The 27,104-nt window shown below is 42.5% G+C and overlaps 1 protein-coding gene across 17 annotated transcripts in view; it reads left to right on the forward strand.

Annotated features, from left to right (window-relative positions):
* The window catches only part of LOC121393056, a 1,743,327-nt gene that overhangs the window by 1,665,470 nt on the left and 50,753 nt on the right, over positions 1-27,104 (forward strand). For 13 of the 17 annotated variants that reach the window (XM_041585388.1, XM_041585383.1, XM_041585386.1 and 10 more), the window contains 2 exons: positions 7,138-7,204; positions 7,796-8,545. The exons of 1 other annotated variant lie outside the window; for it this stretch is intronic. In XM_041585388.1, the coding sequence (XP_041441322.1) occupies positions 7,138-7,204; positions 7,796-7,905 (177 nt within the window). In that variant the 3' untranslated portion in view covers positions 7,906-8,545. Of the gene's footprint in view, positions 1-7,137; positions 7,205-7,795; positions 8,546-11,251; positions 11,537-27,104 lie in introns of those variants that run through there. 3 more of the 17 variants (XM_041585394.1, XM_041585397.1, XM_041585381.1) reach the window with 3 other exon arrangements.

Consider the following 27,104-nt stretch of genomic DNA (forward strand, 5'->3'; position numbering starts at 1 on the left):
CCTGAAATACAAACACAAAAAGAAAATAGGAAAGACAGTAATGTCAGGACTAAAGAAAAAACACCCCCAGTAAAGGAAAGTGAATGGATATCAGTAGGAAAGGGAGCCAGGAAAAAGACAGGAAAAAATGTAACTGGTGTAATGACTGTGGTCAGTCAAAATAGATATGAAATTTTGGGGAAAAAATCATGGGGGATGAAGTGGAGAAAGCAGAGGAGATAGAAAGAATGGAGGAAGAAGAGGAAAGAGAAAAACGAAAAAAACCAAGCCCAAGACACCAGCCGTAAAAAAAGTAGGAAAGAACCTGATAATGAGTCATTAGATTTAGAATGGGAATCGATAGAAGAAGAGGAAATGGAGACAAATCTATACCCTAAAATACAGGTAAAACGGATAGGGGATGAGAGTAAGGTTTCAAGCAAAAAATCAAAAAATGAATCTATCAATTGATTTCTTAACCATTAATGTGTGTAGTATAAAGAATATTAAGACCAGATTTCTAGCATATGATTTCCTAAAAACAGTTAAAGCAGATGTCATATTTTTGCAGGAGACAAGACTTTCATCCTTGGGGGAAATAAGAGAAGCAAAAAAGGAATGGAGGGAAGGTTTATCCTTCTGGTCCTTAGCAACCAAACCTGCAGAAGGAGTGGGTATTCTATTCAAAGGAGACAAAAACATAGTAGTTAAAAAAACAGTAGATATTTCATTAGGACGATGTCTATTGTTAGACATAATGATAGAAGGAAAACTAGTGAGACTCATCAATATATATGGGGCTCACACAATTTCAGAAAGAAGGTCCATGCTAAATGATGTCAAACCTTTCCTTTTTACATCTATTCCAGTTATTTTTTCAGGAGACTTTAATCAAGTATTAGATGGGAAAGATAGGACGGGAAAAATAAATAAATATGAAAATTTATTTTTTAGAAATTTGATTAAAGATGCAGGTCTGATAGATCTAGCAACATACAATGGTAGAAATAGCCTCCACACATATAGATGTGGAACAAGGAGTAGCAGGATAGACTTCATTTTCATAAAAAATGGAGAAATCTTTTCTGGTTTTAAAGAAATTGTGGTTGAATTTTCAGATCACCTGGGACTAGCCTTCCACTACGGTGGAACAGGAGGTATGGGAGTAGGTAAAGGTTTATGGAAATTAGGAAAAGAATCCCTAGAGGGAGAAGAGATACAAACAGCTTTTCAGAATTTCTATAAGTTACAAATATCGAAAATTGATTTTTTTGACTCTGTTGTTGAGTGGTGGGAATCGGCTAAGGATTCTTTCCGGACTTTTTTCGCTTCTGTCTCTTTTAAGAAGGGGAGGGCTAAAGAAAAAGAGAGTCAAGCTTTAAGAAGGAAACTTGAGATCTGTATTTCGAAAGGGGAGGGGGGAGAAAAAGTAAACCGACTTAAGTACTTGTTGAGACAGCATCAGTACAACCGGTTTAAGTCCCTGGTTCTGGAGAGGGATTATGGGACCACGTGTTCCCCTGACCCTTGCCAGAATTGTAAGGAGATGGTTAAGAGAAAACTGGTTGAGGGCCTTTATAACCTCCAGGGTAATTTAGAAGTAACAAGGGAGGGTATTCTGGAGGTTGTGAGGTCCTACTATGCTGACCTCTACAAAGAAAGAGTTTTGGAGAGGGAAAAGACTCAAGAATTCCTAAGGGTAACCCCAGTGTCTCACATTGAACATTCGGACTTATCCCCGTTGGTGTCAGAAATAACAGAGGAGGAAGTGAGGCAGGCAATTGAAAAACAAAAAAAAAAAAAGGCCCCGGGACCAGATGGTTTGACAGCAGAATTTTACATCACCTTCAAGGAAGATCTGGCCCCGGTGTTAACCCAAGTCTTTAATGCCTGCCTAGCAGAAAGACGTTTAGCAACATCTATGCAGTACTCCTCTCTAGTTCTGATATCAAAGGGGAAGGATCCAAGGCAGATTGGGAATTGGAGGCCGATTGCCCTTCTTAATTGTGATAGAAAGATTCTGGCGAGGGTGCTTGCACAAAGGTTGGGTGAGGTGGCTGGCTCTCTTCTTTCTGACTCACAATTCTGTTCATTAGAAGGTAAAAGTATATTTGGAGTGGTCCTTTCACTAAGAGAAGCACTAGAAAGGTGTAAAACTTGGAGATGGGGTAAATACTTTCTATCCTTAGATCAAGCAAAAGCCTTTGATAAAGTCAATCATGAGTATCTATGGGCAGTTTTGCTTAGATACGGCATTCCGGAAGAATTTGTAACTTGGATTAGAATTCTATACGAAGGGGCAAAAAGCTTCCCATTGATAAGTGGTTGGAAAGGTGAAGATTTTCTGGTGAAGGCTGGCGTGAGACAGGGATGCCCTTTGAGTCCACTCCTGTATGTGTTCTCCTTGGACCCGTTCCTAAGGGGATTGCAGAATAGTGGGCTTGGGGGGGTTCCTTTTCCGTTGGGCAGATCCTTTAAGTCCATAGCCTACGCGGATGATGTCACTCTTGTAATATCTAAACCTGAGGAGGAAGGTGAGGTTTTGGAGTGTATCAGAAGCTATTCTGAAGCCTCAGGGTCTCAGATCAACCAAGAAAAATCGGAGGCTTTTTGGACTTTAGAGGAGGAACCAAGCTTTAAGCTTAAAAAATTTCCAGTGGCCCCAGACCTAGTTAAAATACTTGGGATAAAATTTGGGAAGGGTGATCTTGCTAAGGCAAATTGGGAAGAGAAATTGAATGCTGGTCAAGCAAAAGTTCAGCGATGGAAGGCATGGAAGCTGACCTATAGAGAAAGAATTGACATTATCAAGACTTTTCTGATTCCGATATTTCTCTTTGTCTCTTATGTGTTTTTGTTACCAGAATCTTTCTATACCAGGATCCAGAGCCTATTCTTCCAGATGCTTTGGGGGAGTAGGCTCAACCCAGTAAAAAGGGGAATAACGTTCCTGCAGAAAAGAAGGGGAGGGTTAGACATGCCGTGTCCTGTGGGTTTTTTCTGCACCATCTTCCTGAAGTTTAACTTTGGGGGGGTAGTGCAGGGAAAAGAATCTCTGTGGGAAATCAGTGTGAGAGACTGGGCATTACCCTTTATTAAAGATTGGCTACTCGGAGGCAGAGTGAAAGAAGTGCGGATAAGAGGAGGCCTTGTTCCCACATATCTGCGACAATCAGTCAAAATTCTTAAAAAATGGAACATTAGCTCAGATGAATTAAGAAACTTGCTGAGAAAAGCCTTATATTGGAAAATTCTGGAATCCCAGTTCATAGTAAAACCAGCTGTAAAAGATTGCCCAGAAGAAGAGCTGGAGCAAAGCATAAAAATGTTAAATGATAAAAGACTACCAAAGAAATTCTGGAATATATCTTGGTTATCCTTACAAAATAAACTGTATGTAAGAGGTAACTTAAAGTACCTAAATGTGGTGGATAGGAATTGTCCCTGGGGATGTGGAGTGGAGGAGTCACAGGAACATTTCCTATTAGACTGTAAAATATCATGTTCCTTAAGAGAAAGACTGGCGGACAAACTAAAACTAAGCTTGATAAAAAACTTAGATTTTTCTGAATTTACATATGGCACCGTCAAAAATCATAGACTAATAGGTAAAGATAAAATGACTATGTACATCATTATAGCAGTGATACGATATCATTTGTGGCACATGAGGTGCAGACTAACCACAAGTCAGATCAGCCTATCTATAGAAACAATGACCGAGACAATATGTAGAGATATCACCTTTATTAAAACAAAAGAATGTGAAGTATCAGAGTTACATAAAAATGCTTGGGAATATTAATTATTGAAAACTTTACTCTTTGCACAATGTAAAAATGTAATAATGTAAAAATGTAACATCAATACAGCTGTAAATGTATACGTTAATTCCTTGTTTTCTGCTACAATCATGGAAATTGTATAACCGTTTATATTTATTGTAAATCTGCATATTTTAAATAAAATCCCTCCTCCCATATGTATAAATACAAATATACAGAGAAGGAATGTTCTGGGCACACAATAAGCTATACCCTCATACTGTACTGTCTAAGGGAATCAATATGGCACCTCCTCCCATATGTATAAATACAAATATACAGAGAAGGAATGTTCTGGGCACACAATAAGCTATACCCTCATACTGTACTGTCTAAGGGAATCAATATGGCACCTCCCTCCTCCCATATGTATAAATACAAATATACAGAGAAGGAATGTTCTGGGCACACAATAAGCTATACCCTCATACTGTACTGTCTAAGGGAATCAATATGGCACCTCCTCCTCCCATATGTATAAATACAAATATACAGAGAGTGAATGTTCTGGGCACACAATAAGCTATACCCTCATACTGTACTGTCTAAGGGAATCAATATGGCACGTCCTCCTCCCATATGTATAAATACAAATATACAGAGAAGGAATGTTCTGGGCACACAATAAGCTATACCCTCATACTGTACTGTCTAAGGGAATCAATATGGCACCTCCTCCCATATGTATAAATACAAATATACAGAGAAGGAATGTTCTGGGCACACAATAAGCTATACCCTCATACTGTACTGTCTAAGGGAATCAATATGGCACCTCCCTCCTCCCATATGTATAAATACAAATATACAGAGAAGGAATGTTCTGGGCACACAATAAGCTATACCCTCATACTGTACTGTCTAAGGGAATCAATATGGCACCTCCTCCCATATGTATAAATACAAATATACAGAGAAGGAATGTTCTGGGCACACAATAAGCTATACCCTCATACTGTACTGTCTAAGGGAATCAATATGGCACCTCCTCCTCCCATATGTATAAATACAAATATACAGAGAGTGAATGTTCTGGGCACACAATAAGCTATACCCTCATACTGTACTGTCTAAGGGAATCAATATGGCACGTCCTCCTCCCATATGTATAAATACAAATATACAGAGAAGGAATGTTCTGGGCACACAATAAGCTATACCCTCATACTGTACTGTCTAAGGGAATCAATATGGCACCTCCTCCCATATGTATAAATACAAATATACAGAGAAGGAATGTTCTGGGCACACAATAAGCTATACCTTCATACTGTACTGTCTAAGGGAATCAATATGGCACCTCCTCCCATATGTATAAATACAAATATACAGAGAAGGAATGTTCTGGGCACACAATAAGCTATACCCTCATACTGTACTGTCTCTTAAAAGGAATATAAATGAACTCACCCAGTCTATACACACAGATTGTATTGATGGGGATCCCAGGAGAGGGTGATAGTTTTGCACCGGTTCAGTAAGTGAGTTGCTTAATGGAGTAAAAGCTCAATGTGACACGTTAATCTTTAATAAAGGAGAGAGGAAAAGATCAATCCCCAGGCCTAATAAACGTCAGTTTGCATAAGCTTGTGGCCCTCGTCCTACAGACCCCCCACTGTCCCCCCTGCAGGAGTCTGGGTTTATGGGAAGTGACATTTAGAAGCAGTGGGGATTGATTTCTGCCTTTCGTTTTGAATGTAATATAAGAGCGGAGCGTCTTAACTTCTTTGGCTCAGACCTGGGAGCAGCTTTACAGCCCAAGATTTGTTGAGTCTAAATCTGAACATCTCAGGGTGCACCAGCACCCACACCCACACCCAGACTGGGCAAGGAACATGAAGAAAGATGGTGGCATTGCGCTCCCTTACCCTGTGCATTTCTTATAAAAGAGGTGTTCCAGCCGGGGGCAGAGAGTTCTATTTGGCTCATTGTAACAAATTAGCACCTTTCCCTCAAGGTGTTTAAGGTTTCCTTGTCCATAATGCATCTGGGTGCTTCCATGGGTGCAAACTATGAGCAAACTTAGGGGTCTGATCCTGCTGAATTGTGCTTAGTACAGGGGAATACCTATGCTGCCATAGTTTAATGGGATCTCTCTGTACAGACTATGAGCAAATTTAGGGGCTGTTCCTGCTGAATTGTGATTAGTACAGGGAAATAGTAATAGAAAAACAGTGTGAGATGCATCTGAAAGTTGCACTTTGCACACATCTTAATTGAGGCTTATAGACTGAGAGCTCTCTGTATTACTTCCCCTTTAGTTAATAAAGTTGCCCACCCGGACGTAACTTCAACACCCGTCAGCTTCCTCCAAGTCTTCATAATTGTACCACACAAATGCCAACACTCAGCGAGTGCCAAGTCTGAGCCAATGTCTTCATTTCACAATAAACTGTTAGTCATGAATGTGTCATATAGGGAGATTTAAAGGGGAAACACAAGCTGAATACTAGTTGGTTTATAGATAAAGGTATTATTATCCCACTGTTACTATAGGCACCATCTCTCCCTACTATACCTGCTATCCCACAGTCACACTCCCATCCCAGAGACTATTATCCACTGTTACTTTAGACACCATCTCTCCCTACTATACCTGCTATCCCACAGTCACACTCCCTTCCCAGAGACTATTATCCCACTGTTACTATAGGCACCATCTCTCCCTACTATACCTGCTATCCCACAGTCACACTTCCCTTCCCAGAGACTATTATCCCACTGTTACTATAGGCACCATCTGTCCCTACTATACCTGCTATCCCACAGTCACACTCCCTTCCCAGAGACTATTATCCCACTGTTACTATAGGCACCATCTCTCCCTACTATACCTGCTATCCCACAGTCACACTTCCCTTCCCAGAGACTATTATCCCACTGTTACTATAGACACCATCTCTCCCTACTATACCTGCTATCCCACAGTCACACTTCCCTTCCCAGAGACTATTATCCCACTGTTACTATAGACACCATCTCTCCCTACTATACCTGCTATCCCACAGTCACACTCCCTTCCCAGAGACTATTATCCACTGTTACTATAGGCACCATCTTTCCCTACTATACCTGCTATCCCACAGTCACACTCCCTTATCCCCACTGTTAAATATGGCACTGTAAAATTCTCACAGTTGAGTGGCATTTGTTTGATATAATTAATTTCAATGAATTCCTTCCAAAACAACTCAGAGCTGTTTTTTACCTTCCTATCTTTCTGCCATCTTACACATTGTCATTGATTTCCAAATTTCCTGAGATGGATAATGTTTCAGAACATCCGTAGGTACCATTTATCCTATTGATCCGACATTGTCTCATTCTCTTTCAGATTTGGATCCAGTGTCTCTTTGTCTCTTCTCAACAGGTTGTTCCTCCCAGAGCTGCCGGCTTGAAAGGTGAATCATTTATACCTTGTATAGCACAGACAGGGCTGTAACAGATTCTAGATGGATAAAATCCATGTGTTTGGTACAACAGAGAATCACCTCCTACAGAACCTGGCTTGGACTCTATCCAGTCTATACTGTGGTCCCTTTACTCTAACAGAGTCCCTCCTAGGGAATCCCATGTAAAAAGAGTAGGTCCTTTTGTCCAAGTCGTCCAAGCCTACAGAAAGCCCAGGTCTTATTAGTAAAGCATTGCACAATCTCAAAAATGGTCCAAGACTGGGGTTGATAGAAGAAGTGGTTGTCCAAGAAGATCAGACACTGGAGTAGCAGGGGGTGGCCAGGCATTGAGTTAAGATCACACATGGTCTACCAATGGTTGAGTTGACCATTCCACATTCTATATCATATCAAATAAGTTTGGTAACCGGACTCCAAAGCAGGCAGTACCCCATCCATCATTCCCCCCTTGTCTCATAAGGCAGCAGCAGAAAAATAACTGATTGGCTGATATCAATCCCAACCAATAAATAGTTTTAAAAAAAGAAAGGACTGTTTAAGTTGCTGAGATTTTAATTAAATTTCCATTTCTGATCCCAGCATGGGACGCTGAGTTCCAGAGAAGACCTGAACCACTTGATGATATCTTGCAGCCTCAGCACTTTAATCTGGTTAATGAGTCCGGAGTTCCTCTTTGTGGCTTCACATGAGCCGGGAAAATATAGAAAAACAACTTTTGGCTGAATAATCTAGCTATTATTAATCTTTTAGCCATTTGCTGATAAACAGACATAGATTTAGTTGATCAAACAGGGTCTATTGCCCTGGTCCAAGCAGAGCATAAGCTGTAGGTAGTGTTAATAGTGCTACTGTGAGACAGACCAGTTGTAGTACCACAGAAGTGGATGGAATGGATGCTGATTGGTATAGAATTGGTTAATAAGGTCTGTCAGCAGCAGAGTGACCACGTGAGATGGGGGATGATCTGGATGTCCCTGGATACGAAAACGGAAATGATGTAAAGTGAATGGGGAGGAGGAAAGAACTATATAGTAAAGGGAATTGGGAATATCTTTCTATTTGGAATCTGACCTCCTAGAACACAGGACACTGTAACAATGCTAGTATTTGGTAACCATGCAGGTAAAGTTAGTATTCCTTAAGACTATTTTAATAAGTTGTGTCAGATACATTATCCAGTAATGTATTTATTGATGTTGTGTATTATGCCTTATTGAATAAAGTAGTGGTTGTAGAAAGCAAGTGTGAACTCAGTCTTTACACTTATTTTGGGTTAATACAAATCTTAATATTTAACGGGAAGAGCAAGATATCAACAGTTGGGTAACATGAACAGGGTAGTGCAAGATCGAGAGATTAGGAAAAGTTGGAGTAGGACATAATAGGGACAGTAGGGCAAGATGGATGCAGTAGGACAAGATGGAGACCGTAGGGCAAGATGGAGACAGTAGGACAAGATAGGGACAGTAGGGCAAGATGGAGACAGTAGGACAAGATGGAAACAGTAGGACAAGATGGAGACAGTAGGACAAGTTGGGGACAGTAGGACAAGTTGGGAACAGTAGAACAAGATGGAGACAGTAGGACATAATAGCAACAGTAGGGCAAGAAGGAGACGGCAGGACAAGTTGGGGACAGTAGGACAAGTTGGGGACAGTAGGACAAGACGGAGACAGTAGGACAAGTTGGGGTCAGTAGGACAAGATGGAGACAGTAGGACAAGTTGGGGTCAGTAGGACAAGATGGAGACAGTAGGACAAGTTGAGGACAGTATGACAAGTTGGGGACAGTAGGACAAGATGGAGACAGTAGGACAAGTTGGGGACAGTAGGACAAGATGGAGACAGTAGGACAAGTTGGGGGGACAGTAGGACAAGATGGAGACAGTAGGACAATTCGAGGACAGCAGGACAAGTTGGGGACAGTAGGACAAGATGGAGACAGTAGGACAAGTTGGGGACAGTAGGACAAGTTGGGAACAGTAGAACAAGATGGAGACAGTAGGACATAATAGCAACAGTAGGGCAAGAAGGAGACGGTAGGACAAGTTGGGGACAGTAGGACAAGTTGGGGACAGTAGGACAAGATGGAGACAGTAGGACAAGTTGGGGTCAGTAGGACAAGATGGAGACAGTAGGACAAGTTGGGGTCAGTAGGACAAGATGGAGACAGTAGGACAAGTTGAGGACAGTATGACAAGTTGGGGACAGTAGGACACGATGGAGACAGTAGGACAAGTTGGGGGGACAGTAGGACAAGATGGAGACAGTAGGACAAGTTGGGGACAGTAGGACAAGATGGAGACAGTAGGACAAGTTGGGGTCAGTAGGACAAGATGGAGACAGTAGGACAAGTTGAGGACAGTAGGACAAGTTGGGGACAGTAGGACAAGATGGAGACAGTAGGACAAGTTGGGAGGACAGTAGGAGAAGATGGAGACAATAGGACAAGTTGGGGACAGTAGGAAAAGTTGAACAATATAGCAACAGTAGGGCAAGATGGGTACAGATTATTTTACTTTATTCTCTCTCTTTCATTATATTATACAAAGAAAGTTTTGCACATAAGGCCCCACTCTCTGACAGGTCTCATTCCATAATTAGGAACAGCCGTGGGCTCATCTCGCCTCGGAATCTTGTCCCCTGGATGAATTTTTGATTTGTTCTTTAGCAATAAGATGTCAGCGCTGTAGCGGCAGTAATATATTAGTACTAAGGATTATTAGGTCTGTCCCCTGACACGGGCTGCGGAATAGAGACTCATACGTGTCCTGTGTGACTCGGAGTGACTTGAAGTGACACAGAGAAGTCGCTCGCCACACGGCTACATGGTTATTGCACGGAGGTCTTTCTGTTTCAGTGGGCAGGGAATTGTGTTCTAATGTTCTCAGGCTCAGGGAAGGTTCCATTTAGGAAGCGATAAAACAACTCAATGGGCTGCGCTTCCTTTTATGATAACGGGGAGATAGGAATAAAAATGTGTTCAACTTTAACAGCGGGTGTTTAACGTAGCCAATCATCTGTCCCCAAGAAATAGAAACGCAGTGGCGCAATACCTCAGTGAGTCAATGTCATTATGGGACCAACGGGCAACCAGCCCTGTAGTTGGATATTTATATATGTTGGCAAGCCCTTAGGTGTCTTGAATTAAGGGAGAACTGAATGCTTTTATTTTCTTTCTCCTATTCTTTAATGAAATACATACCAGCTCAAGGTAGTTTGCAGCCGACCGACCCCTCCTATCTTCCTCTACCAGAATCGGACTGGGGGGCCCAGGGCTGCTCTCTCAGGGCCCCTCTCCGGCCCATCCCCAGCCTGAGTAAAATAGTAAGCACAGAGCCGGGCTAAGCCTCGGGTGGGCAAAATTGGGCAATAGTTACCTGCCAGTGGGAACAAGGGCCTGGACTAGCGGTAGGCAGAGAGAAGCGGTACATGGCCAGCACCCCCAACTGTTGCACCCTAGGCACATGCCTCTTATGCCTAACCCTAGTTCCCACCCAGAGTAAGCAAGTAGAGTCACTGGTGGGGGTCATTTATTAACACTGCACCCAGTCAGTAACCCATGGCAACCAGTCAATTAGTTGTCCTCTCTGGCTGAGAAAAGCTAATCATTGCTTGGTTGCTATGGATTACTGCCCAGGTACAAATTTGCCCAGTGTTTATAAATGAGCTTTCCTTGCATTATATAACCATGAATAACAGCAGTAAAGTACTGGTACAAGGGCAGTCATTGCACTTATCGACCACCATTTATTCAAAATATTTGTGCCCATATTTGTGCCCATTTCCGTTCCTGGCACCTTCGCTTAGTTATACAAGGCCATGGCCCTGCCTCCTGTTGCAAATCCCGTGCAAGGGAGCGATGTACTAACTCACATGCAGACGTCCCACAATTTTAAGTGCAGTTGCGAGTCTTATAAAAACTAGATGCAAAATTCTGAAATGAAATAGCAAAAACTTATTTCAAACTAAAAGCATAAACAAGAGGGATTTGGGCATTTCCATAAATAATTGGCACGCATCTGGTTTCTGACAGTCGCACCGAGGACTTAAGATGAGGAGCCATCTCTCTGCGCTCGTGGGTTTGCCTTGAACCGTCACTCGGCGGGACCTGAGTCATAAAGTGTCAGTTTGCGTTACTGCAACCTGTGATCAAGCGAGGCAGCTGGCACAAAGGCGGCAGAAAGCCTGTGCCCACCTAGATGTTCCAGGGAGGCTGAGAGCCTGAGAGGAGCCAAGTATCATCTGTCTGGCAGCCGACTTCAAAGATAAATCACAGCACAGGGGAATAATTGGTACTTATGCAAATGAGCATCAATCTGTAATTGTGATTACCTGTAAGTGTGTTTGTATGGCTTACCCGTTCTCAGAAAATAATGGAGCGGCGAAGTTGCAACCTATTCTACATATCAGCATGGGGGCTCAGAACTTTAAGAACAGAGCAGCTTGGCGTACACGAAATATTAAATCAGCCTCAATAATAAGCACAGACTTTCCCCGATCCCCTCCTGGATCCCTCCGTGCCAAGGTAGAGCTGAGGTTCTGTGGAAAAGCAGAGTTGGGCCCCACTGTATATGGATAACTACTTAGCTTATACCTTATACACAGCATCTGCCCAATAGAATGTCAAAGGGATGCTGAGAATTATGGCTCAGTCCCCCTGCTAAATAAAGGGTACATACATCTTCTCTAAACCTGTTCAATTGTGCTTTTCACCTTTCCCTAGTAGGCAGCCCAAATCTACATATGCAGGACAGTTTTCCAATGAACCACTTACACTGTGTGGGTCCCAGACGACTGGAATTGATGTCTGGAATTGTACCAAGTTGCTAATTCTCAGCCAGTTAACTATAAGCCTGTTAGTCTGACATCGGTGATAGGAAAGTCTTTGGGGAGAAATTAAGAGATATTAAGAGATTAATCCATCCACTATAAGTAGGAGATAGGACAACGTTGGAATACACTGGAGATCTGGGCATCAAATAGGCAACTGAGGTTGAACATTGATAAATGTAGAGTTATGCAAGAGCTAGTTATTGTACACTAAATGGAATAGTGCTAAAGCTTTTTTTTACTGAAAGGACTTTGCACCTCTGGGTAGTGTCAATCAGCATCTGGAAAGGCTAATATAGAACATTCCTTTATACCCCTTGACATTGACCCAAGAGATGAACGACTCTTTATAGGTCCCTGGTAAGGCCTCACCTTGAGTATAAAATACAGTTCTGGGCACCACTACATAGGAAGGATATTAATGAGATGTAAGAAGTGCAACTAAACTAGTAAAAAAATGGGACAAATACGTCACAACGAAAGACAACAAAGTTGGGGTGATTTTCTCTAAAGATAAGGAACTTTAAGGGGAACGTTTTAACTCCTTAAAAGTACCTTAGACTACACTATAGACCTATCAAAGCATGTCTTCTTAACACAGAGGACAAGTCTCTTACAGTGTTGGACTGGTGGGTCTGAGGGCCACCATATCAAGGGCCCGCATTCACCAGCTCCGGGCCCCCTGACTCCCCCCTCCAACATCAGGGCCCCCCTTCTGCAGCCGCCCACAAACCTGACTCCTCCCCCCCACCCTGACCAGCGTGTACCTGCGATTTTCTTCTAAAGGTCAGGGCGGGGAGAAATCGCCAGACAGGTGGGAGTGGATCTCTGGGCCCCACTGGGTTTTTTTCCTGGTGTCCTGGTTGCTTATCAAGTAGACTGGACTGAAGGGATTTTTATTTGGGGGCAACACATATAGATCTTCTCTGGTTGGGTTTGTTTTCTCTGAAGAAGACGCTCTATTCCGAATACTTTATCTAAAAGCGACTTGAAAGTCTTCATAGGCAAACAAAATATCCAGAACTACAATTTTTCTGTACAATTTAAACAAAACGTTATGGTCAATTGTGTTTAAACATCTCAAACTAGTGAGGTCTGATTCAAAGGTTTGGTGCAAGTAGAACGAGAGCCTCAAATCCAAGATGTGAGGATCGGTCAAGGTTCCTATAGCTCACCTGCACTGTGTTATGTTTAATCAAACAGAAATAACTGCATTTTCAGCTTCATTTTTACCTGCACTGTTTTCTTCAATAACAAACTCCGACCTGAAACTGCAGCTTCTAATAATTCCCAATTTCTACATTTCCCCCTTCTGATACCCATTATGTCAATTCTAATGGACAATGCGAGTCATGATATATAATAGACAGATGAGGATATCAGTCGTCCCTTGGAATGCGCTGGGCATCTTCTCTTTGGCACCGTTGTTCCAGCGCCCACGCAAAGGTAGGATTGACGTCAATCTACTGAGAAACAGATGGACCTGTCATTAGCACATCTAAGGCTTGTCAGATGGCTGCACAGCCGTCCCACCCACATGGGCTCATGGGAAATTTTCTTTCTCCAAGGTTACTGGTGGACCCTTTATAAAAGCCAATGCACTGCTGAGCATGGCCGCTAACACCACAGGGGGAAATTTGATTTACATTTAAATGATGTATCTGTTTATCCAGCACTTTCTTACTTTATATTGTCCTCCCATAGATGTGTGGTGAGTCATAGATGACATCTGAACCTGGTTTATCTCCACTTAAGTACTGAATTCATTGCATTCTGCACAGCTTATCCGGTATCAGATATCACAGTGGTGGGTCAACAGCCCTAATGCAACACAAATGTCGGCCCCCAGTACAATGGCAATGTATTATTTCAGCAATATGTCTTGAAGAATGTGCTTCTTGCATTATTATAACTTCTCAGAAGTTCATACCTAGAACTATAAGGCTCATTTATGCAGGGTTGGACTGGGCCAGCAAAAATAGAAGATTTGTGCGACACAGGCCCAATTGCGTCCACAAGATTAGAAAGGCACACCACGCCAGGGATGGGGGTTGCGGTGGGGGGTCCGCGGCTGGTTTGTGGCTACAAGAATAGGATGTTGTGCTCCAAAGGGTGGAGGGAGGTTGCAGCAATAGACTGAGGGTGTTGCTTGGGGTGGGGGCCCAGAGGGCTTGCAGCCAGGGTCCTGATGTTGTGGGCCCTGATGTAGCGGCCCCATTGGGCCCTTAGTCCAACACTGCAATTATGACCTTCAAGACAGAATGTAAAGTGGAAAAAATGGCCACAAAACACAGAATTTTTCTTATCCAGCATTAATGCAGGTTTTTGCACTCTGTTTTGTAGACACCCCCCTTCATGTCCCCAAACTTGCATGTAGGGCTGCCACCCGGCCAGTATTTTACCGGCCTATCTGATAAAACACCTGCCAATGCCGGGGCCGGTATTACAAATTTACCGGCTATGTAAATACTCCTAACAAAAGCCTTCGGCCACCCCCAACCCGCTCAAAATCTAACATTTTTTCTGTCTTAAGGCCAATCGTGCATTTAGACCCTGCCCCTTTATGGCATGACACGCCCCTTTCTAGTCAGGATCAGGAATAAAGAGAGAGAGAGAATGTCAGGTTCAAGAATAGAGAGAGCGAGTCAGCTTTAGAAATAGAGAAAGAGAGAAAAAATCAGGTTTAGGAATAGATAGACGGAGAGAGAGTCAGGTTCAGAGAGAGAGAGAGAGATAGTCAAGTTCAGGAATAGAGAGAGAGTCAGGTTCAGGAATAAAAAGAGAGAGAGAGAGTCAGGTTCAGGAATATAGAGAGCGAGAGAGTCAGGTTCAGGAATAGAGAGAGTGAGAGAGTCAGGTTCAGGAATAGAGAGTACATACAGTGCCATTGGCTGAAGCTTTATGTCTGCTTAAATGGAATTTAAACCAAATAAATATTTCTAAATGTCATTGCTACTGAAAGCAGTGTCTATCTGGCCATTTCTCTACTCCTGGCTCTGACTTCTGAAACAATGTTGCAAGTCAGTTGCTTCTATTACATTGTATCAAACATCAGAGTCACCAGGGCGGAGACTAGAAATGGCCGCAAAGATGCTGCTTCCAATAGCAGTGAAATTTACTCATAATGATAAAACCAGTTAGAATGAGGAATGAATGGCTATTGGGAAAATGCTTATAATTATATTTTCGTTCACTTGGCAACATTTTTAGATTTGGATTTTCATCCTCCTTTAATTGATGATAAGCACCAATCAGAAGTAGGAACCACCATAGAAGACAACCTGGAGAAAATATGTTCTGCTGCTCAGTGTGTCATTTATTGAATGCTCAAATAACAGTGATTGATAAATTGATACAGGGTCTCAGAGATAATCACTTCCACTGCTCAGGGCCAAATATAGGTAAATAAATAACTAACTTATTCTGTTCAACCTCATTATCATAGTTAAGCATAGTTACTCAATGGCAACTCCATCCAAATATTAAAAAAAGGAACAGTATTTGCCTAATGAAAGCAACTTTCTATGGTAATTAACAAGCCATTCACATTGATTTTACTTGTTAATGCAATTGCCTTCAAATCATTTGTCCGTCCCTTTCTGTTCTCTGCTCTCCTCATACTGACTACATGTACCATTAAAATATAGCAGCAGTCAGCTCTCCTCCAGCCAAGACTCTTATTTCCAAAATACCTTTACTCTTCTGTCATTCTTCTTCATTTGGCTTTTAATAACAGAACATGCAGTCCGTTTAGGGCACCGGTTTCTTGGATGGAGAAGAGCTGAAGAGGTCAACATGGTGGTCTGTTCAGAGTTGGGAAGGGGGAGGTATTTGTTTTCAGGTTTCCAAACAAAAACCATACATTTGAAAGATTTTCGCACAGATTTCGCCAGATGAAAAATTGCACTCATCCCTAGTCAGGGTAGATTCTGTGATAGCTTGCTCTACGTGTGAGAGTCAAGGTGAGGGTAATTAGCAGAGCAGTCAGTGGCTCCAATGAGCTGAGCAGAAGGGTAAGTAACCCGCCAGAATAGGGACTCAAACAGTCAGGTTCAGGAATAGAGAGAGAGTTAAGTTCAGAAATAGAGAGACAGTAAGTCAGGTTCAGGAATATAAAAAACGAGTGAGTCAGGTTCAGGAATAGAGAAAGATAGAGAGAGTCAGGTTCAGGAATAGAGAGAGAGTCAGGTTGAAGAATATATAGAGAGAGAGAGAGAGAGAGAGTCATGTTCATGAATAGAGAGAGAGAATCAGGTTCAGGAATATAGAGGAGAGGGTCAGGTTGAGAAATAGAGAAAGAGAGAGTCAGGTTCAGGAAGAGAGAGAGAGAGTCAGGTTCATGAATAGAGAGAGGGAGTCAGGTTAAGGAATACAGAGAGAGAGTCAGGTTCAGGAAAAGAGGGTGAGTCGGGTTCAGGAATAGAGAGAGAGAGAGTCAGGCTCAGGAGAAGAGAGAGAGAGTCAGGTTCAGGAATACAGAGAGAAAGTAAGGCTCAGGAATAGAGAGAGTTGGGTTCAGGAATAAAGAGAGAGTGAGTCAGGTTCAGGAATAGATACAGAGAGTCAGGTTCAGGAACAGAGAGAGGGAGAGCTAGGTTCAGGAATAGGGAGAGAGGGAGAGAGAGAGAGGGGAGAGGAGAAAGAGAGAGAGAGAGACAGGTTCAGTAATAGAGAGAGAGAAAGAGTCAGGGATAGAGAGAGAGAGAGAGAAGGTTCAGGAATAGAAACAGAGAGTGTCAGGATTAGAGAGTGAGCGAGAGAGACAGAGAGAGTGTCAGGAATAGAGAGAGAGAGAGAGAGTCAGGAACAGAGAGATTCAGGGATTTTTTCTTTTATAATTTCAGTGAAGTTTCCCAGTAAAATATTCAAGAACATAAATCCCAACATGAGTCACATCTATAGCAGTTTGTCGTGTAACAGACACACAAAATCAATCCTAATACCCTTCTGTAATGTAATAAACTTTATCATGTGATGGTACAAGGCAAAAGGAATCACAAAATCATTTGTAACTCAATTGTGTAACACGAGCGCAACCTCAAAATCACTGCAAATTATTCAACGTCCAGAGATGGAAAAATAACTTGCAATTCACAATCCAAAGGTGATTGTCAGCGGAGTAAAGCTGGCCATAGACACACAGATCCTATCGTACGAATCAAGGATTGGTACGATGTTCAGATCGTGTATAGAGAGTGCCGACATCTTTCGTCCGGCGGAGATCGGTCATTTGGTCGATTGGTCAGGGTTGATTTTGACTCGACCGATCCCGCCGGAGCCCATTGTTCATCGTAATTGGATCGTTCGGCCATACGGCCGAATAAACAGATTACCCCCGATATAGTCATACTCGTTAATGGCATATCGGGGAAAGATTCGCTCGTTTGGCGATGTTGCCAAACGAGCATATCTTTGCGTCTATGGCCACCTTAACTACCGAGCAAACAGAGATCATTTATGAACACAACTGAGTCTAAGCTAAATTAATAGTGTATTGATACTGTTAATTAATTTATACCTTTCCAGCAATGTAACAGTACGATATTTTTTAAAAATAAAATAAAAAAACACAACTATGTAACAAGAAAAATGACACAATTATTTGGAAGGTAATAAACATGTTTAAACATCTGCACTAGAAAATGAAAGGGAAACAATGAGGAACTATTTCATTCTGACTAAACAGACACAAAGAAAGACGTTCAGAAACTCATACCGACTTCAGCTTGTCTGCAAATATATTAGGAAAATATATTTATTTCTGTGTCATTTGGTTTATAAATTGCTCCACAGTCAGAGATAAAGTGGAACTGCACATGTAATATATATAACCATTCACTGAAGCACCCAACATATTGTATTCATTTCTGACTGACAAACATTATTCCACAAAAAAAAGGTATAATACGGATAATGGTCTCTGGGAAGGGAGTGTGACTGTGGGATAGCAGGTATAGTAGGGAGAGATGGTGCCTATAGTAACAGTGGGATAATAGTCTCTGGGAAGGGAGTGTGACTGTGGGATAGCAGGTATAGTAGGGAGAGATGGTGCCTATAGTAACAGTGGATAATAGTCTCTGGGAAGGGAGTGTGACTGTGGATAGCAGGTATAGTAGGGAGAGATGGTGCCTATAGTAACAGTGGATAATAGTCTCTGGGAAGGAGTGTGACTGTGGGATAGCAGGTATAGTAGGGAGAGATGATGCCTATAGTAACAGTGGGATAATAGTCTCTGGGAAGGGACTGTGACTGTGGGATAGCAGGTATAGTAGGGAGAGATGGTGCCTATAGTAACAGTGGGATAATAGTCTCTGGGAAGGGAGTGTGACTGTGGGATAACAGGTATAGTAGGGAGAGATGGTGCCTATAGTAACAGTGGGATAATAGTCTCTGGGAAGGAGTGTGACTGTGGGATAGCAGGTATAGTAGGGAGAGATGGTGCCTATAGTAACAGTGGATAATAGTCTCTGGGAAGGGAGTGTGACTGTGGGATAGCAGGTATAGTAGGGAGAGATGGTGCCTATAGTAACAGTGGATAATAGTCTCTGGGAAGGGAGTGTAACTGTGAGTATAGCAGGTATAGTAGGGAGAGATGGTGCCTATAGTAACAGTGGATAATAGTCTCTGGGAAGGGAGTGTGACTGTGGGATAACAGGTATAGTAGGGAGAGATGGTGCCTATAGTAACAGTGGATAATAGTCTCTGGGAAGGGAGTGTGACTGTGGGATAGCAGGTATAGTAGGGAGAGATGGTGCCTATAGTAACAGTGGATAATAGTCTCTGGGAAGGGAGTGTGACTGTGGGATAGCAGGTATAGTAGGGAGAGATGGTGCCTATAGTAACAGTGGATAATAGTCTCTGGGAAGGGAGTGTGACTGTGGGATAGCAGGTATAGTAGGGAGAGATGGAGTCTATAGTAACAGTGGGATAATAGTCTCTGGGAAGGGAGTGTGACTGTGGGATAACAGGTATAGTAGGGAGAGATGGTGCTATAGTAACAGTGGATAATAGTCTCTGGGAAGGGAGTGTGACTGTGGGATAGCAGGTATAGTAGGGAGAGATGGTGCCTATAGTAACAGTGGATAATAGTCTCTGGGAAGGGAGTGTGACTGTGGGAACAGCAGGTATAGTAGGGAGAGATGGTGCCTATAGTAACAGTGGATAATAGTCTCTGGGAAGGGAGTGTGACTGTGGGATGCAGGTATAGTAGGGAGAGATGGAGTCTATAGTAACAGTGGGATAATAGTCTCTGGGAAGGGAGTGTGACTGTGGGATAGCAGGTATAGTAGGGAGAGATGGTGTCTATAGTAACAGTGGGATAATAGTCTCTGGGAAGGGAGTGTGACTGTGGGATAACAGGTATAGTAGGGAGAGATGGTGCCTATAGTAACAGTGGATAATAGTCTCTGGGAAGGGAGTGTGACTGTGGGATAGCAGGTATAGTAGGGAGAGATGGTGCCTATAGTAACAGTGGGATAATAGTCTCTGGGAAGGGAGTGTGACTGTGAGTATAGCAGGTATAGTAGGGAGAAACATTTGCATTTGACCAACTCGCTTCCTTTATGCGGCAGATTGAAAACCTCTTATTATAATGCACCTCTGACTGTGGAGCAGGAGTGGGGTGGGGGGTATTTATTATTCCAAAGCTCAGAAGTTTCCATTATTCCAGTAATAACTGTGCCAGTTGGTTCCTTTATTAAACCTGAGTGCTGCCACAATGAGAGACAAGAGGAGAGCTGGACAATTCATATAAATATGGGCATTTGGATTTAAGAGGGACATTTAATAAAAAAGTACAAATGGAGCAGTCGCCCTAAATAATCTCTTCTCTGATTGGCTCCCCAGGAGAAAAGTCTAATACAAGCAGCATTTATCTTGCCACATTTGTAGCCTCTGCGGTTGAGTTTTGAGGGAAAAGATTTAATCCTCCAACCACCTTGTTTCCCCATGAAAAGAAAAAGGTTCAGATGAACACATTTATTTGCACAAATTTAAATTTTAGAGTCAACACTGAGTTTGATTCAGATTTGATACAGATTTTTCAACAATCTATTTGATTTATCTGTAATTGTGTTATGAGCTAAGGGGGCCCAGCCTGAAGGTCAGTTAGGGGGAGATTTGGGGTGAGTGCTTATTTGTGCCCTGGGTACCCCTGGAACTATAGCAGGGTGAGTGTTACCCCAATGTTTCTATATATCTGTAACCTTGTTATGCGCTAAGGGGGCCCAGTCTGAAGGTCAGTTAGGGGGAGATTTGGGGTGAGTGATTATTTGTACCCAGGGTACCCCTGGAACTATAGCAGGGTGACTACCTTAGAGTACCCCAACGTTCTCTTCACCAAAGATGGACATCCATTACAGAAATACAAATTCCATCATGTTCCATTGAGTTGCTGAATGACATGGATCAGAGGCAACTGGAGAGTCAGTGGTTATTTTACCCAGTCTACTGCTGAAAGCCAATTGGATACAAAAGGATTGGTCACTAGTGGCCTTGTCCATTTTGTTACAACGTAACCATCTCAATAGGATTATTTTTTTTATTTTTTTTTTAAAGCTTTTATTTTTGCATTAACAATAAAACAAAGCATACATTGCAATAGGATTATTTGATCGTCCTGAAGAATAAAATAAGAAAACAAACAACTTGATGTAAGGTATCCTGGAAGGCTACACAGGGTGGCATGGGGGACACCCATAGAGCAGAAGAGGATTATAGACGGGGAGGACAAAGACTGATCCCCGTACAAATGGGTGAAGTGACTCCCTAAGCTTCTTCTCTTGGCAGCGGCTGAGTGGAAGGAGTTACTCCAAGCATGTTGCTTATTTATATGGAGGAACCTTGCCAATGTTTTTAGCAGCACAGATGTGATTAGAGACGGGTGATAGAGAAATACGAAGCTGTTTCTGCCTCCCAGTCCCCAGTCACCAATCTTAATACTATTACTTCAATGGTTGAAGAACACACGTTTCTATAATTGACCAATTTCAATTCTATGAATTTTTGCTTTAAAGGGATAGTATACGACGTTTTTATGTTTAGATAATACTGGAAGCCAGTGGTATGTCAAACACCCCCATATAGATTTATCTTCACCAACCCATTGCAACCAATCAGGGCTTTGTTTTCAAAATGATGCCTGCTACATTACTTAATATTCCAGTTATCTATCCAAAAGGAAGATATACTTAGAATTGGAATGATGGACTTATCAATCCCACAGTGACCTCCCTGGCTCGCTGACGTTATAATAATAACCATAATAATAATAAAACTGCCCTTGTTTCCCAATACACGACACAGCAGGGGCGTCGAGTTAATACGAATCAGTTGGAATTCTTGTTTACAACTCAAGCACCAGCACATAATAACCGCCTCTCTTATTCCTCATTGCTATATCCATATAAATAGTACTCCTCTTTATACTGCCCCGTTAAACAATTACCCTCGCTATATATTCCCTCCCACGGCGGCGGAGAGCTCTGGTTAATGTGCGGCGCATCAAACATTCCGACTGTTATTGACATATAGCGCTCACCCAGGAACAAACAACGAGCAGAGACAACACTTCCCGAAGCCAATGGGAGAGCCAGATTGTGGCGCCTCGCTGGCGGAGAATGGCAGAAAGCAAGTCCGACAGGGGGAAAGGCTTTTTGTTTGGAAGACCATTCTTAATTATTCAAATGGATCTCCAGCTGGGAAGTTGCACAAGACGATATCATAACTCTCAATTTATTGCTCAATGAAAAATGGAGGCTCTTGCTGTTCCCTTCATGGGGGAGGCAGGGCCCTTCCAGCGCTGGAATCATTTTCCGACAGCTTGTTAAAACTGTATATAAAAACACACGTATTTTAAGTCCATTAATCTGTCAAACTCCAGCTTCTTGCAACTTTCTCCCCCATCCGCAACCTCCAAATTGCTGGTAATAAGTACATTTCTGTATCAGCTGAAAAAATCCACTTCCAACTTTGCTTGGCTTACAGGCGATGCCTGCTGGTCTGCTGGGAGACGCCATCAATGGCAAAATACACTGAAAACTGTATATCTTCCCCTTTATTTTATATTTCTGTCTTTTGCTGAACCTTTATTTTAACCCCAGCAGTTTACAATTATTCAGAAGTCACATAAACCTTTAGTTATATATATTTAGTTACTGATTATAGAATATGGTCATATAATACACAAAAGCCATGAATATCCTGTAAATTATATCCTTATAAACGGTGTCATGAAACTCCTTGGTAACTTATAATATCCTTATATTTTACAAAAGGGGGTACTTTATTCACTATATAAACCACCCTGCTATAGTTCCAGGGTACCCAGGGCACAAATAAACACTCACCCCAAATCTCCCCCTAACTGGCCTTCAGACAGGGCCCCTTAGCTCATAACAAGGTTACAGATATATAGAAACATTGGGGTGTCACCCTGCTATAGTTCCAGGGGTACCCAGGGCACAAATAAACACTCACCCCAAATCTCCCCCTAACTGACCTTCAGACTGGGCCCCCCTTAGCTCATAACAAGGTTACAGATATATAGAAACATTAGGGTAACAGTCACCCCTGCTATAGTTCCAGGGTACCCAGGGCACAAATAAACACTCACCCCAAATCTCCCCTAAGTAACCTGCAGACTGGGGCCCCTTAACTCATAGCGGCTCATTAATGCACAAGTGAAATTTCAGTTTACTTCAAGCAAAAACGTTTTGTTCATAAATCTGAAATTTGGTTTGGTAGCAGTGAGCAGCATTCAGTAGAAACATTGGGGTAACAGTCACCCTGCTATAGTTCCAGGGTACCCAGGGTACAAATAAGCACTCACCCCAAATCTCCCTATAACTGGCCTTCAGACTGGGCCCCCTTAGCTCATAACAAGGTTACAGATATATAGAAACATGGGGTAACAGTCACCCTGCTATAGTTCCAGGGGTATCCAGGGTACAAATAAGCACTCACCCCAAATCTCCCCCTAACTGACCTTCAGACTGGGCCCCCTTAGCTCATAACAAGGTTACAGATATATAGAAACATTGGGGGTAATAGTGACCCCTGGTAAAGTTCCAGGGGTACCCAGGGCACAAATAAACACTCACCCCAAATCTCCCCCTAACTGACCTTCAGACTGGGCCCCCTTAGCACATAACAAGGTTACAGATATATAGAAACATTGGGGTAACAATCACCCATGTATGATGACATACACAGAACCTCATGAGATGTATGTGTTCCATGTTTAAAAAGACAGTAATCAAAGACCATATTAATCATAACAAAATATTGTTGGTTCCTTTATAATATCTGTCTGGTTTATTGGAGCACTATGGAAATGTTCTCTCTGGTGGGACCCACCTAGATGACCTTCGTGCCTGTGCAAAAATGAATAAAATTAGGGGGAAGCCATGAAATAAGAAGCCATGAATTAAGCCAAGGCAGAGCGGCCGAAAGTACAGTGTTGTGGACTGACTCGTTACATCGTCGAAGAGATTACCGTAAATTAAATGTAATTTTTCCAGCATTGTGGGCGACAGAACAGAGGGGGCCGCAAGCAGCCATTTATCAGCTGTTCGCCCAACAACTCCTCCCAAACATATTCACAGCAAAGTAACTATGGAATCTGTTGTGATCAGTTAAAGGAGAACTAAAGCTAATTAAAGAAATAGGATATGTTTGGGGTTCTGTACAACAGCCCTTTAGCAGGGGAAGAATATCCTCTGAAGATGCCCTCATAGCTCCAATCTATTTTGTGGATTTCCAGAACATGCTCTGGGCTACTGTATATACACCATATACAATTCATGATATGTTTAACATTCGATAATGGGTTAATTGTCCTGGCACAAGTCTTAGGTGAGATTCTTCTTCCCTTTCACAATCCATGTCCAGGTGGGATTCTACAGAACAATCTTCTGCATGTACGGACCTATCAGGGACACTCTGATCCCGCCTATTTACTGTATGTCCATAAAGTTTCTACTTTGACCCTACTAGAACCAATGGCTTCCATCAATCAATATGATTCTAAGGCTTTTCTATTTGAACATCATTAAACAGGTTTTCGGGTTGGTGAGGAACACTTTGTTATATGAACTAGACACCTATAGTACAGGTCTTTGGTTCACAATTGAGGGGAGGTTTATTACTGGTGACCCAAACCCAAGTTCTGATGAATGTATTCATAATATCAAAGGAACGACTCTGTCCCCAAACTCATCTCTCTCCTTCTGTTCCTCTGCTAAACTTCAATCATGTGGCTTTAGAGATGTTCTCCTCCCAGCAATACCTGCTCTCTCCATGGGTCTACTCTCTCTTTCTCGTCTCATCATTCTCACTGAAGAAGTCCTAATATTTGCGTGTTGTCACCACCAGGTTCCATTTCCTATATGACTCCATTGTGGGGACCCTATTGTGTCTCTAAGAACACTAGGAACTCAATTATAGGGCTTCTTCTTCTCTGATTTAGGAGTCTCTACAGCTCTGCTTGTGTCATGTTGGGCAACAGGTGAATGGTGGAGCCAAAGTGTTTGATAACATGGTGACTCCACGTTTGGTGTTAGAAGAACCAGAATACGGAAATGTGCTCAGAAAGTGGTTTAAAAGGAAACTTAAATAGATGACACTGAAGAGTCAGAAGACAAATAGAGATTACAATATGAAGGTAAGTCTGTGTAACAAACCAGAGGTCAGGGGACAGGCTGCAAGATGAAGTAAGTCCATAAAAACAGGCAAGAGGTCTTTGGTGCTGCAGACAATACAAGTTTGTGGAACAGGCCAAGGGTCAAAACCAGGAGAGCAGATGAAGATGGGTAGCAGGAACTAACAGGACTGAAGAACAAGCAGGAACAGGGTAAGTCAGGAACACAGTCATAAGGTGTTAGAACACAGTCATAAGGTGTTAGAACACAGTCATAAGGTGCTAGAACACAGTCATAAGGTGCTAGAACACAGTCATAAGGTGCTAGAACACAGTCATAAGGTGCTAGAACACAGACATAAGGTGCTAGAACACAGTCATAATGTGTTAGAACACAATCATAAGGTGCTAGAACACAGGCATAAGGTGCTAGAACACAGCCATAAGGTGTAGAACACAGTCATAAGGTACTAGAACACAGTCATAAGGTGCTAGAACATAGGCATACGTGCTAGAACACAGTCATAAGGTGCTTGAACACAATCAGAAAGTGTTAGAACACAGGCTTGAGTCAAGGATCCAGCAATAGCTGACTGGAAGGATCTGGCTTATATAGGGCCCTGATGATAAGATTACTGACCCTTGGCCTTAATGAGATTAAAGGTGGAGACAAAGATAATATCAGAGGCAACAGCAGTCTATGGACAGTCTGGAACTCGGAACTCTAAATGTCTCCAGTGGCTCAGCAGGAAAGTATGCAAATTGACTATTATGTAGGCCAGGGTTCGAGTCCTGACAACTTGGTTTACTCTTTCCTCTGTTGTACTTTTGTCAGTCGTATAAGCAGTGACGTAACTATGGAGGAAGTAGACCCCGCAGTTGCAGGGGGGTGACAGGGGAACAGGAAGGCCTGGACTGTGGGGTCTACTTTCTCTATAGCTAATAAGAAAACCCTCCTCCCCAGCCTCTCTCTTACTTGTGGAGAGGAAGGGGATGAAAGTCTGGCCGAATGGGCGGATTCAAGGAGGGGAGTGGGCAGATTCGAGGAGGGTGGGTGGGGTGGGTCAGAGGCAGGATGGGAAGTGGATGGGGAGATGGAGATTGGAATGTGCTAGGTCCCTCTGAAGATTTTTTTGCAGGGTCCCGGTGCACTCTAGTTACACCACTGTGTATAATCCCCCACTTTCTCTCCCAACAAGCAGCCTAGAACAATACAATCTGGAGGGGAGGGCAAGGTTACCTTTCTATAAAATAATCCCATCCTGTTTGATATAAAGGGAAATTTTCCTGCACAAAATGCTGCTCTGTTTTTATCCCCGACGCATCTCATCATTCAATCATTCCCCCCCAATGGCAGCCTCTAAAGTAGAGATCCATGTAGAAATTGCAGAGGGCTGGGTGAAATGAAATCCAGGTCACTTCTGGCTGCGGCTCGGTGGGTGGGCAGACAATTCCACCCAATAAAACCCATTTTCAGTGTGAATATGAAAACACAAACGTGTAAATCTGGCAGAGGAAAAATCCTAGCTGTCAGCTTCTATTGAGCAGAAGGGGCTTTATTCCTAGCGCACGACCGTGAAATTGCATTCGATTGTAAGCCTGCAGAGAGCGGCCCATTTTGTAAGTGGGTTATAAATAAACATCTACAATAAGAAAAGACTGTGGGGGCAAGCAGAAGCCAATACACTTCATAGGTACATGATCAGACGGAACAGCGAGTCAGTGGCTAGTAAAATAATACAATAGAAAACCCAAGCCTGAATATATTTTTAGATTGTAAGCTCTTTTGGGCAGGTCCCTCTTCACCTTTTTTTATCGATTACTGATCGCTATGTATGTAATTCAGTATGTTCTTTGTATAAACTCATGTATTGTATAGAGCTGCGGAATACGTTGGCTCTCTAAAAATATACGTGTATACAGTTATAATAATCATAAATAATTAATAATAATGGTTGTCGGTCCATGCCATTATAGAGTTAATATAAAAGCTTCCCAGCAAAACAGCTGGCTTGCAGAGTGCCCAATGCTCACATTTATATTCTTCCCACATCAGTAATTCCGGCCAACGGCTGTGCTCCTGTCCACATTAATCATTCTCACCTACCTGTGGACCCCCAAACCCCGAACTGCAACTGGCAACAGGCAGACATAAAGGCTTACAATGACTGCATTATTACTTTCCCTTTAATAACCCTCCAACTTATTGATTGGGCACCCCCAAAACAATATCATTTGGCATCAACAATATTAATATTATTGCTTGTCATTTCCTTGCCACTTAGTGCCCCTGTCTGTAAATGATAAGGATATTAGAAGTCAACTGAGGGGTTGTTCTGTGACCATATAAAGGAACAAGCTGCCAAACTGAGTTATACAGGGAACTCTGAGTATCACTCATGTATTATAAGGGATAATG

The sequence above is a fragment of the Xenopus laevis genome, chromosome 3L (assembly GCF_017654675.1).
Source record: "Xenopus laevis strain J_2021 chromosome 3L, Xenopus_laevis_v10.1, whole genome shotgun sequence".
Classification (NCBI taxonomy): Eukaryota; Metazoa; Chordata; class Amphibia; order Anura; family Pipidae; genus Xenopus; species Xenopus laevis.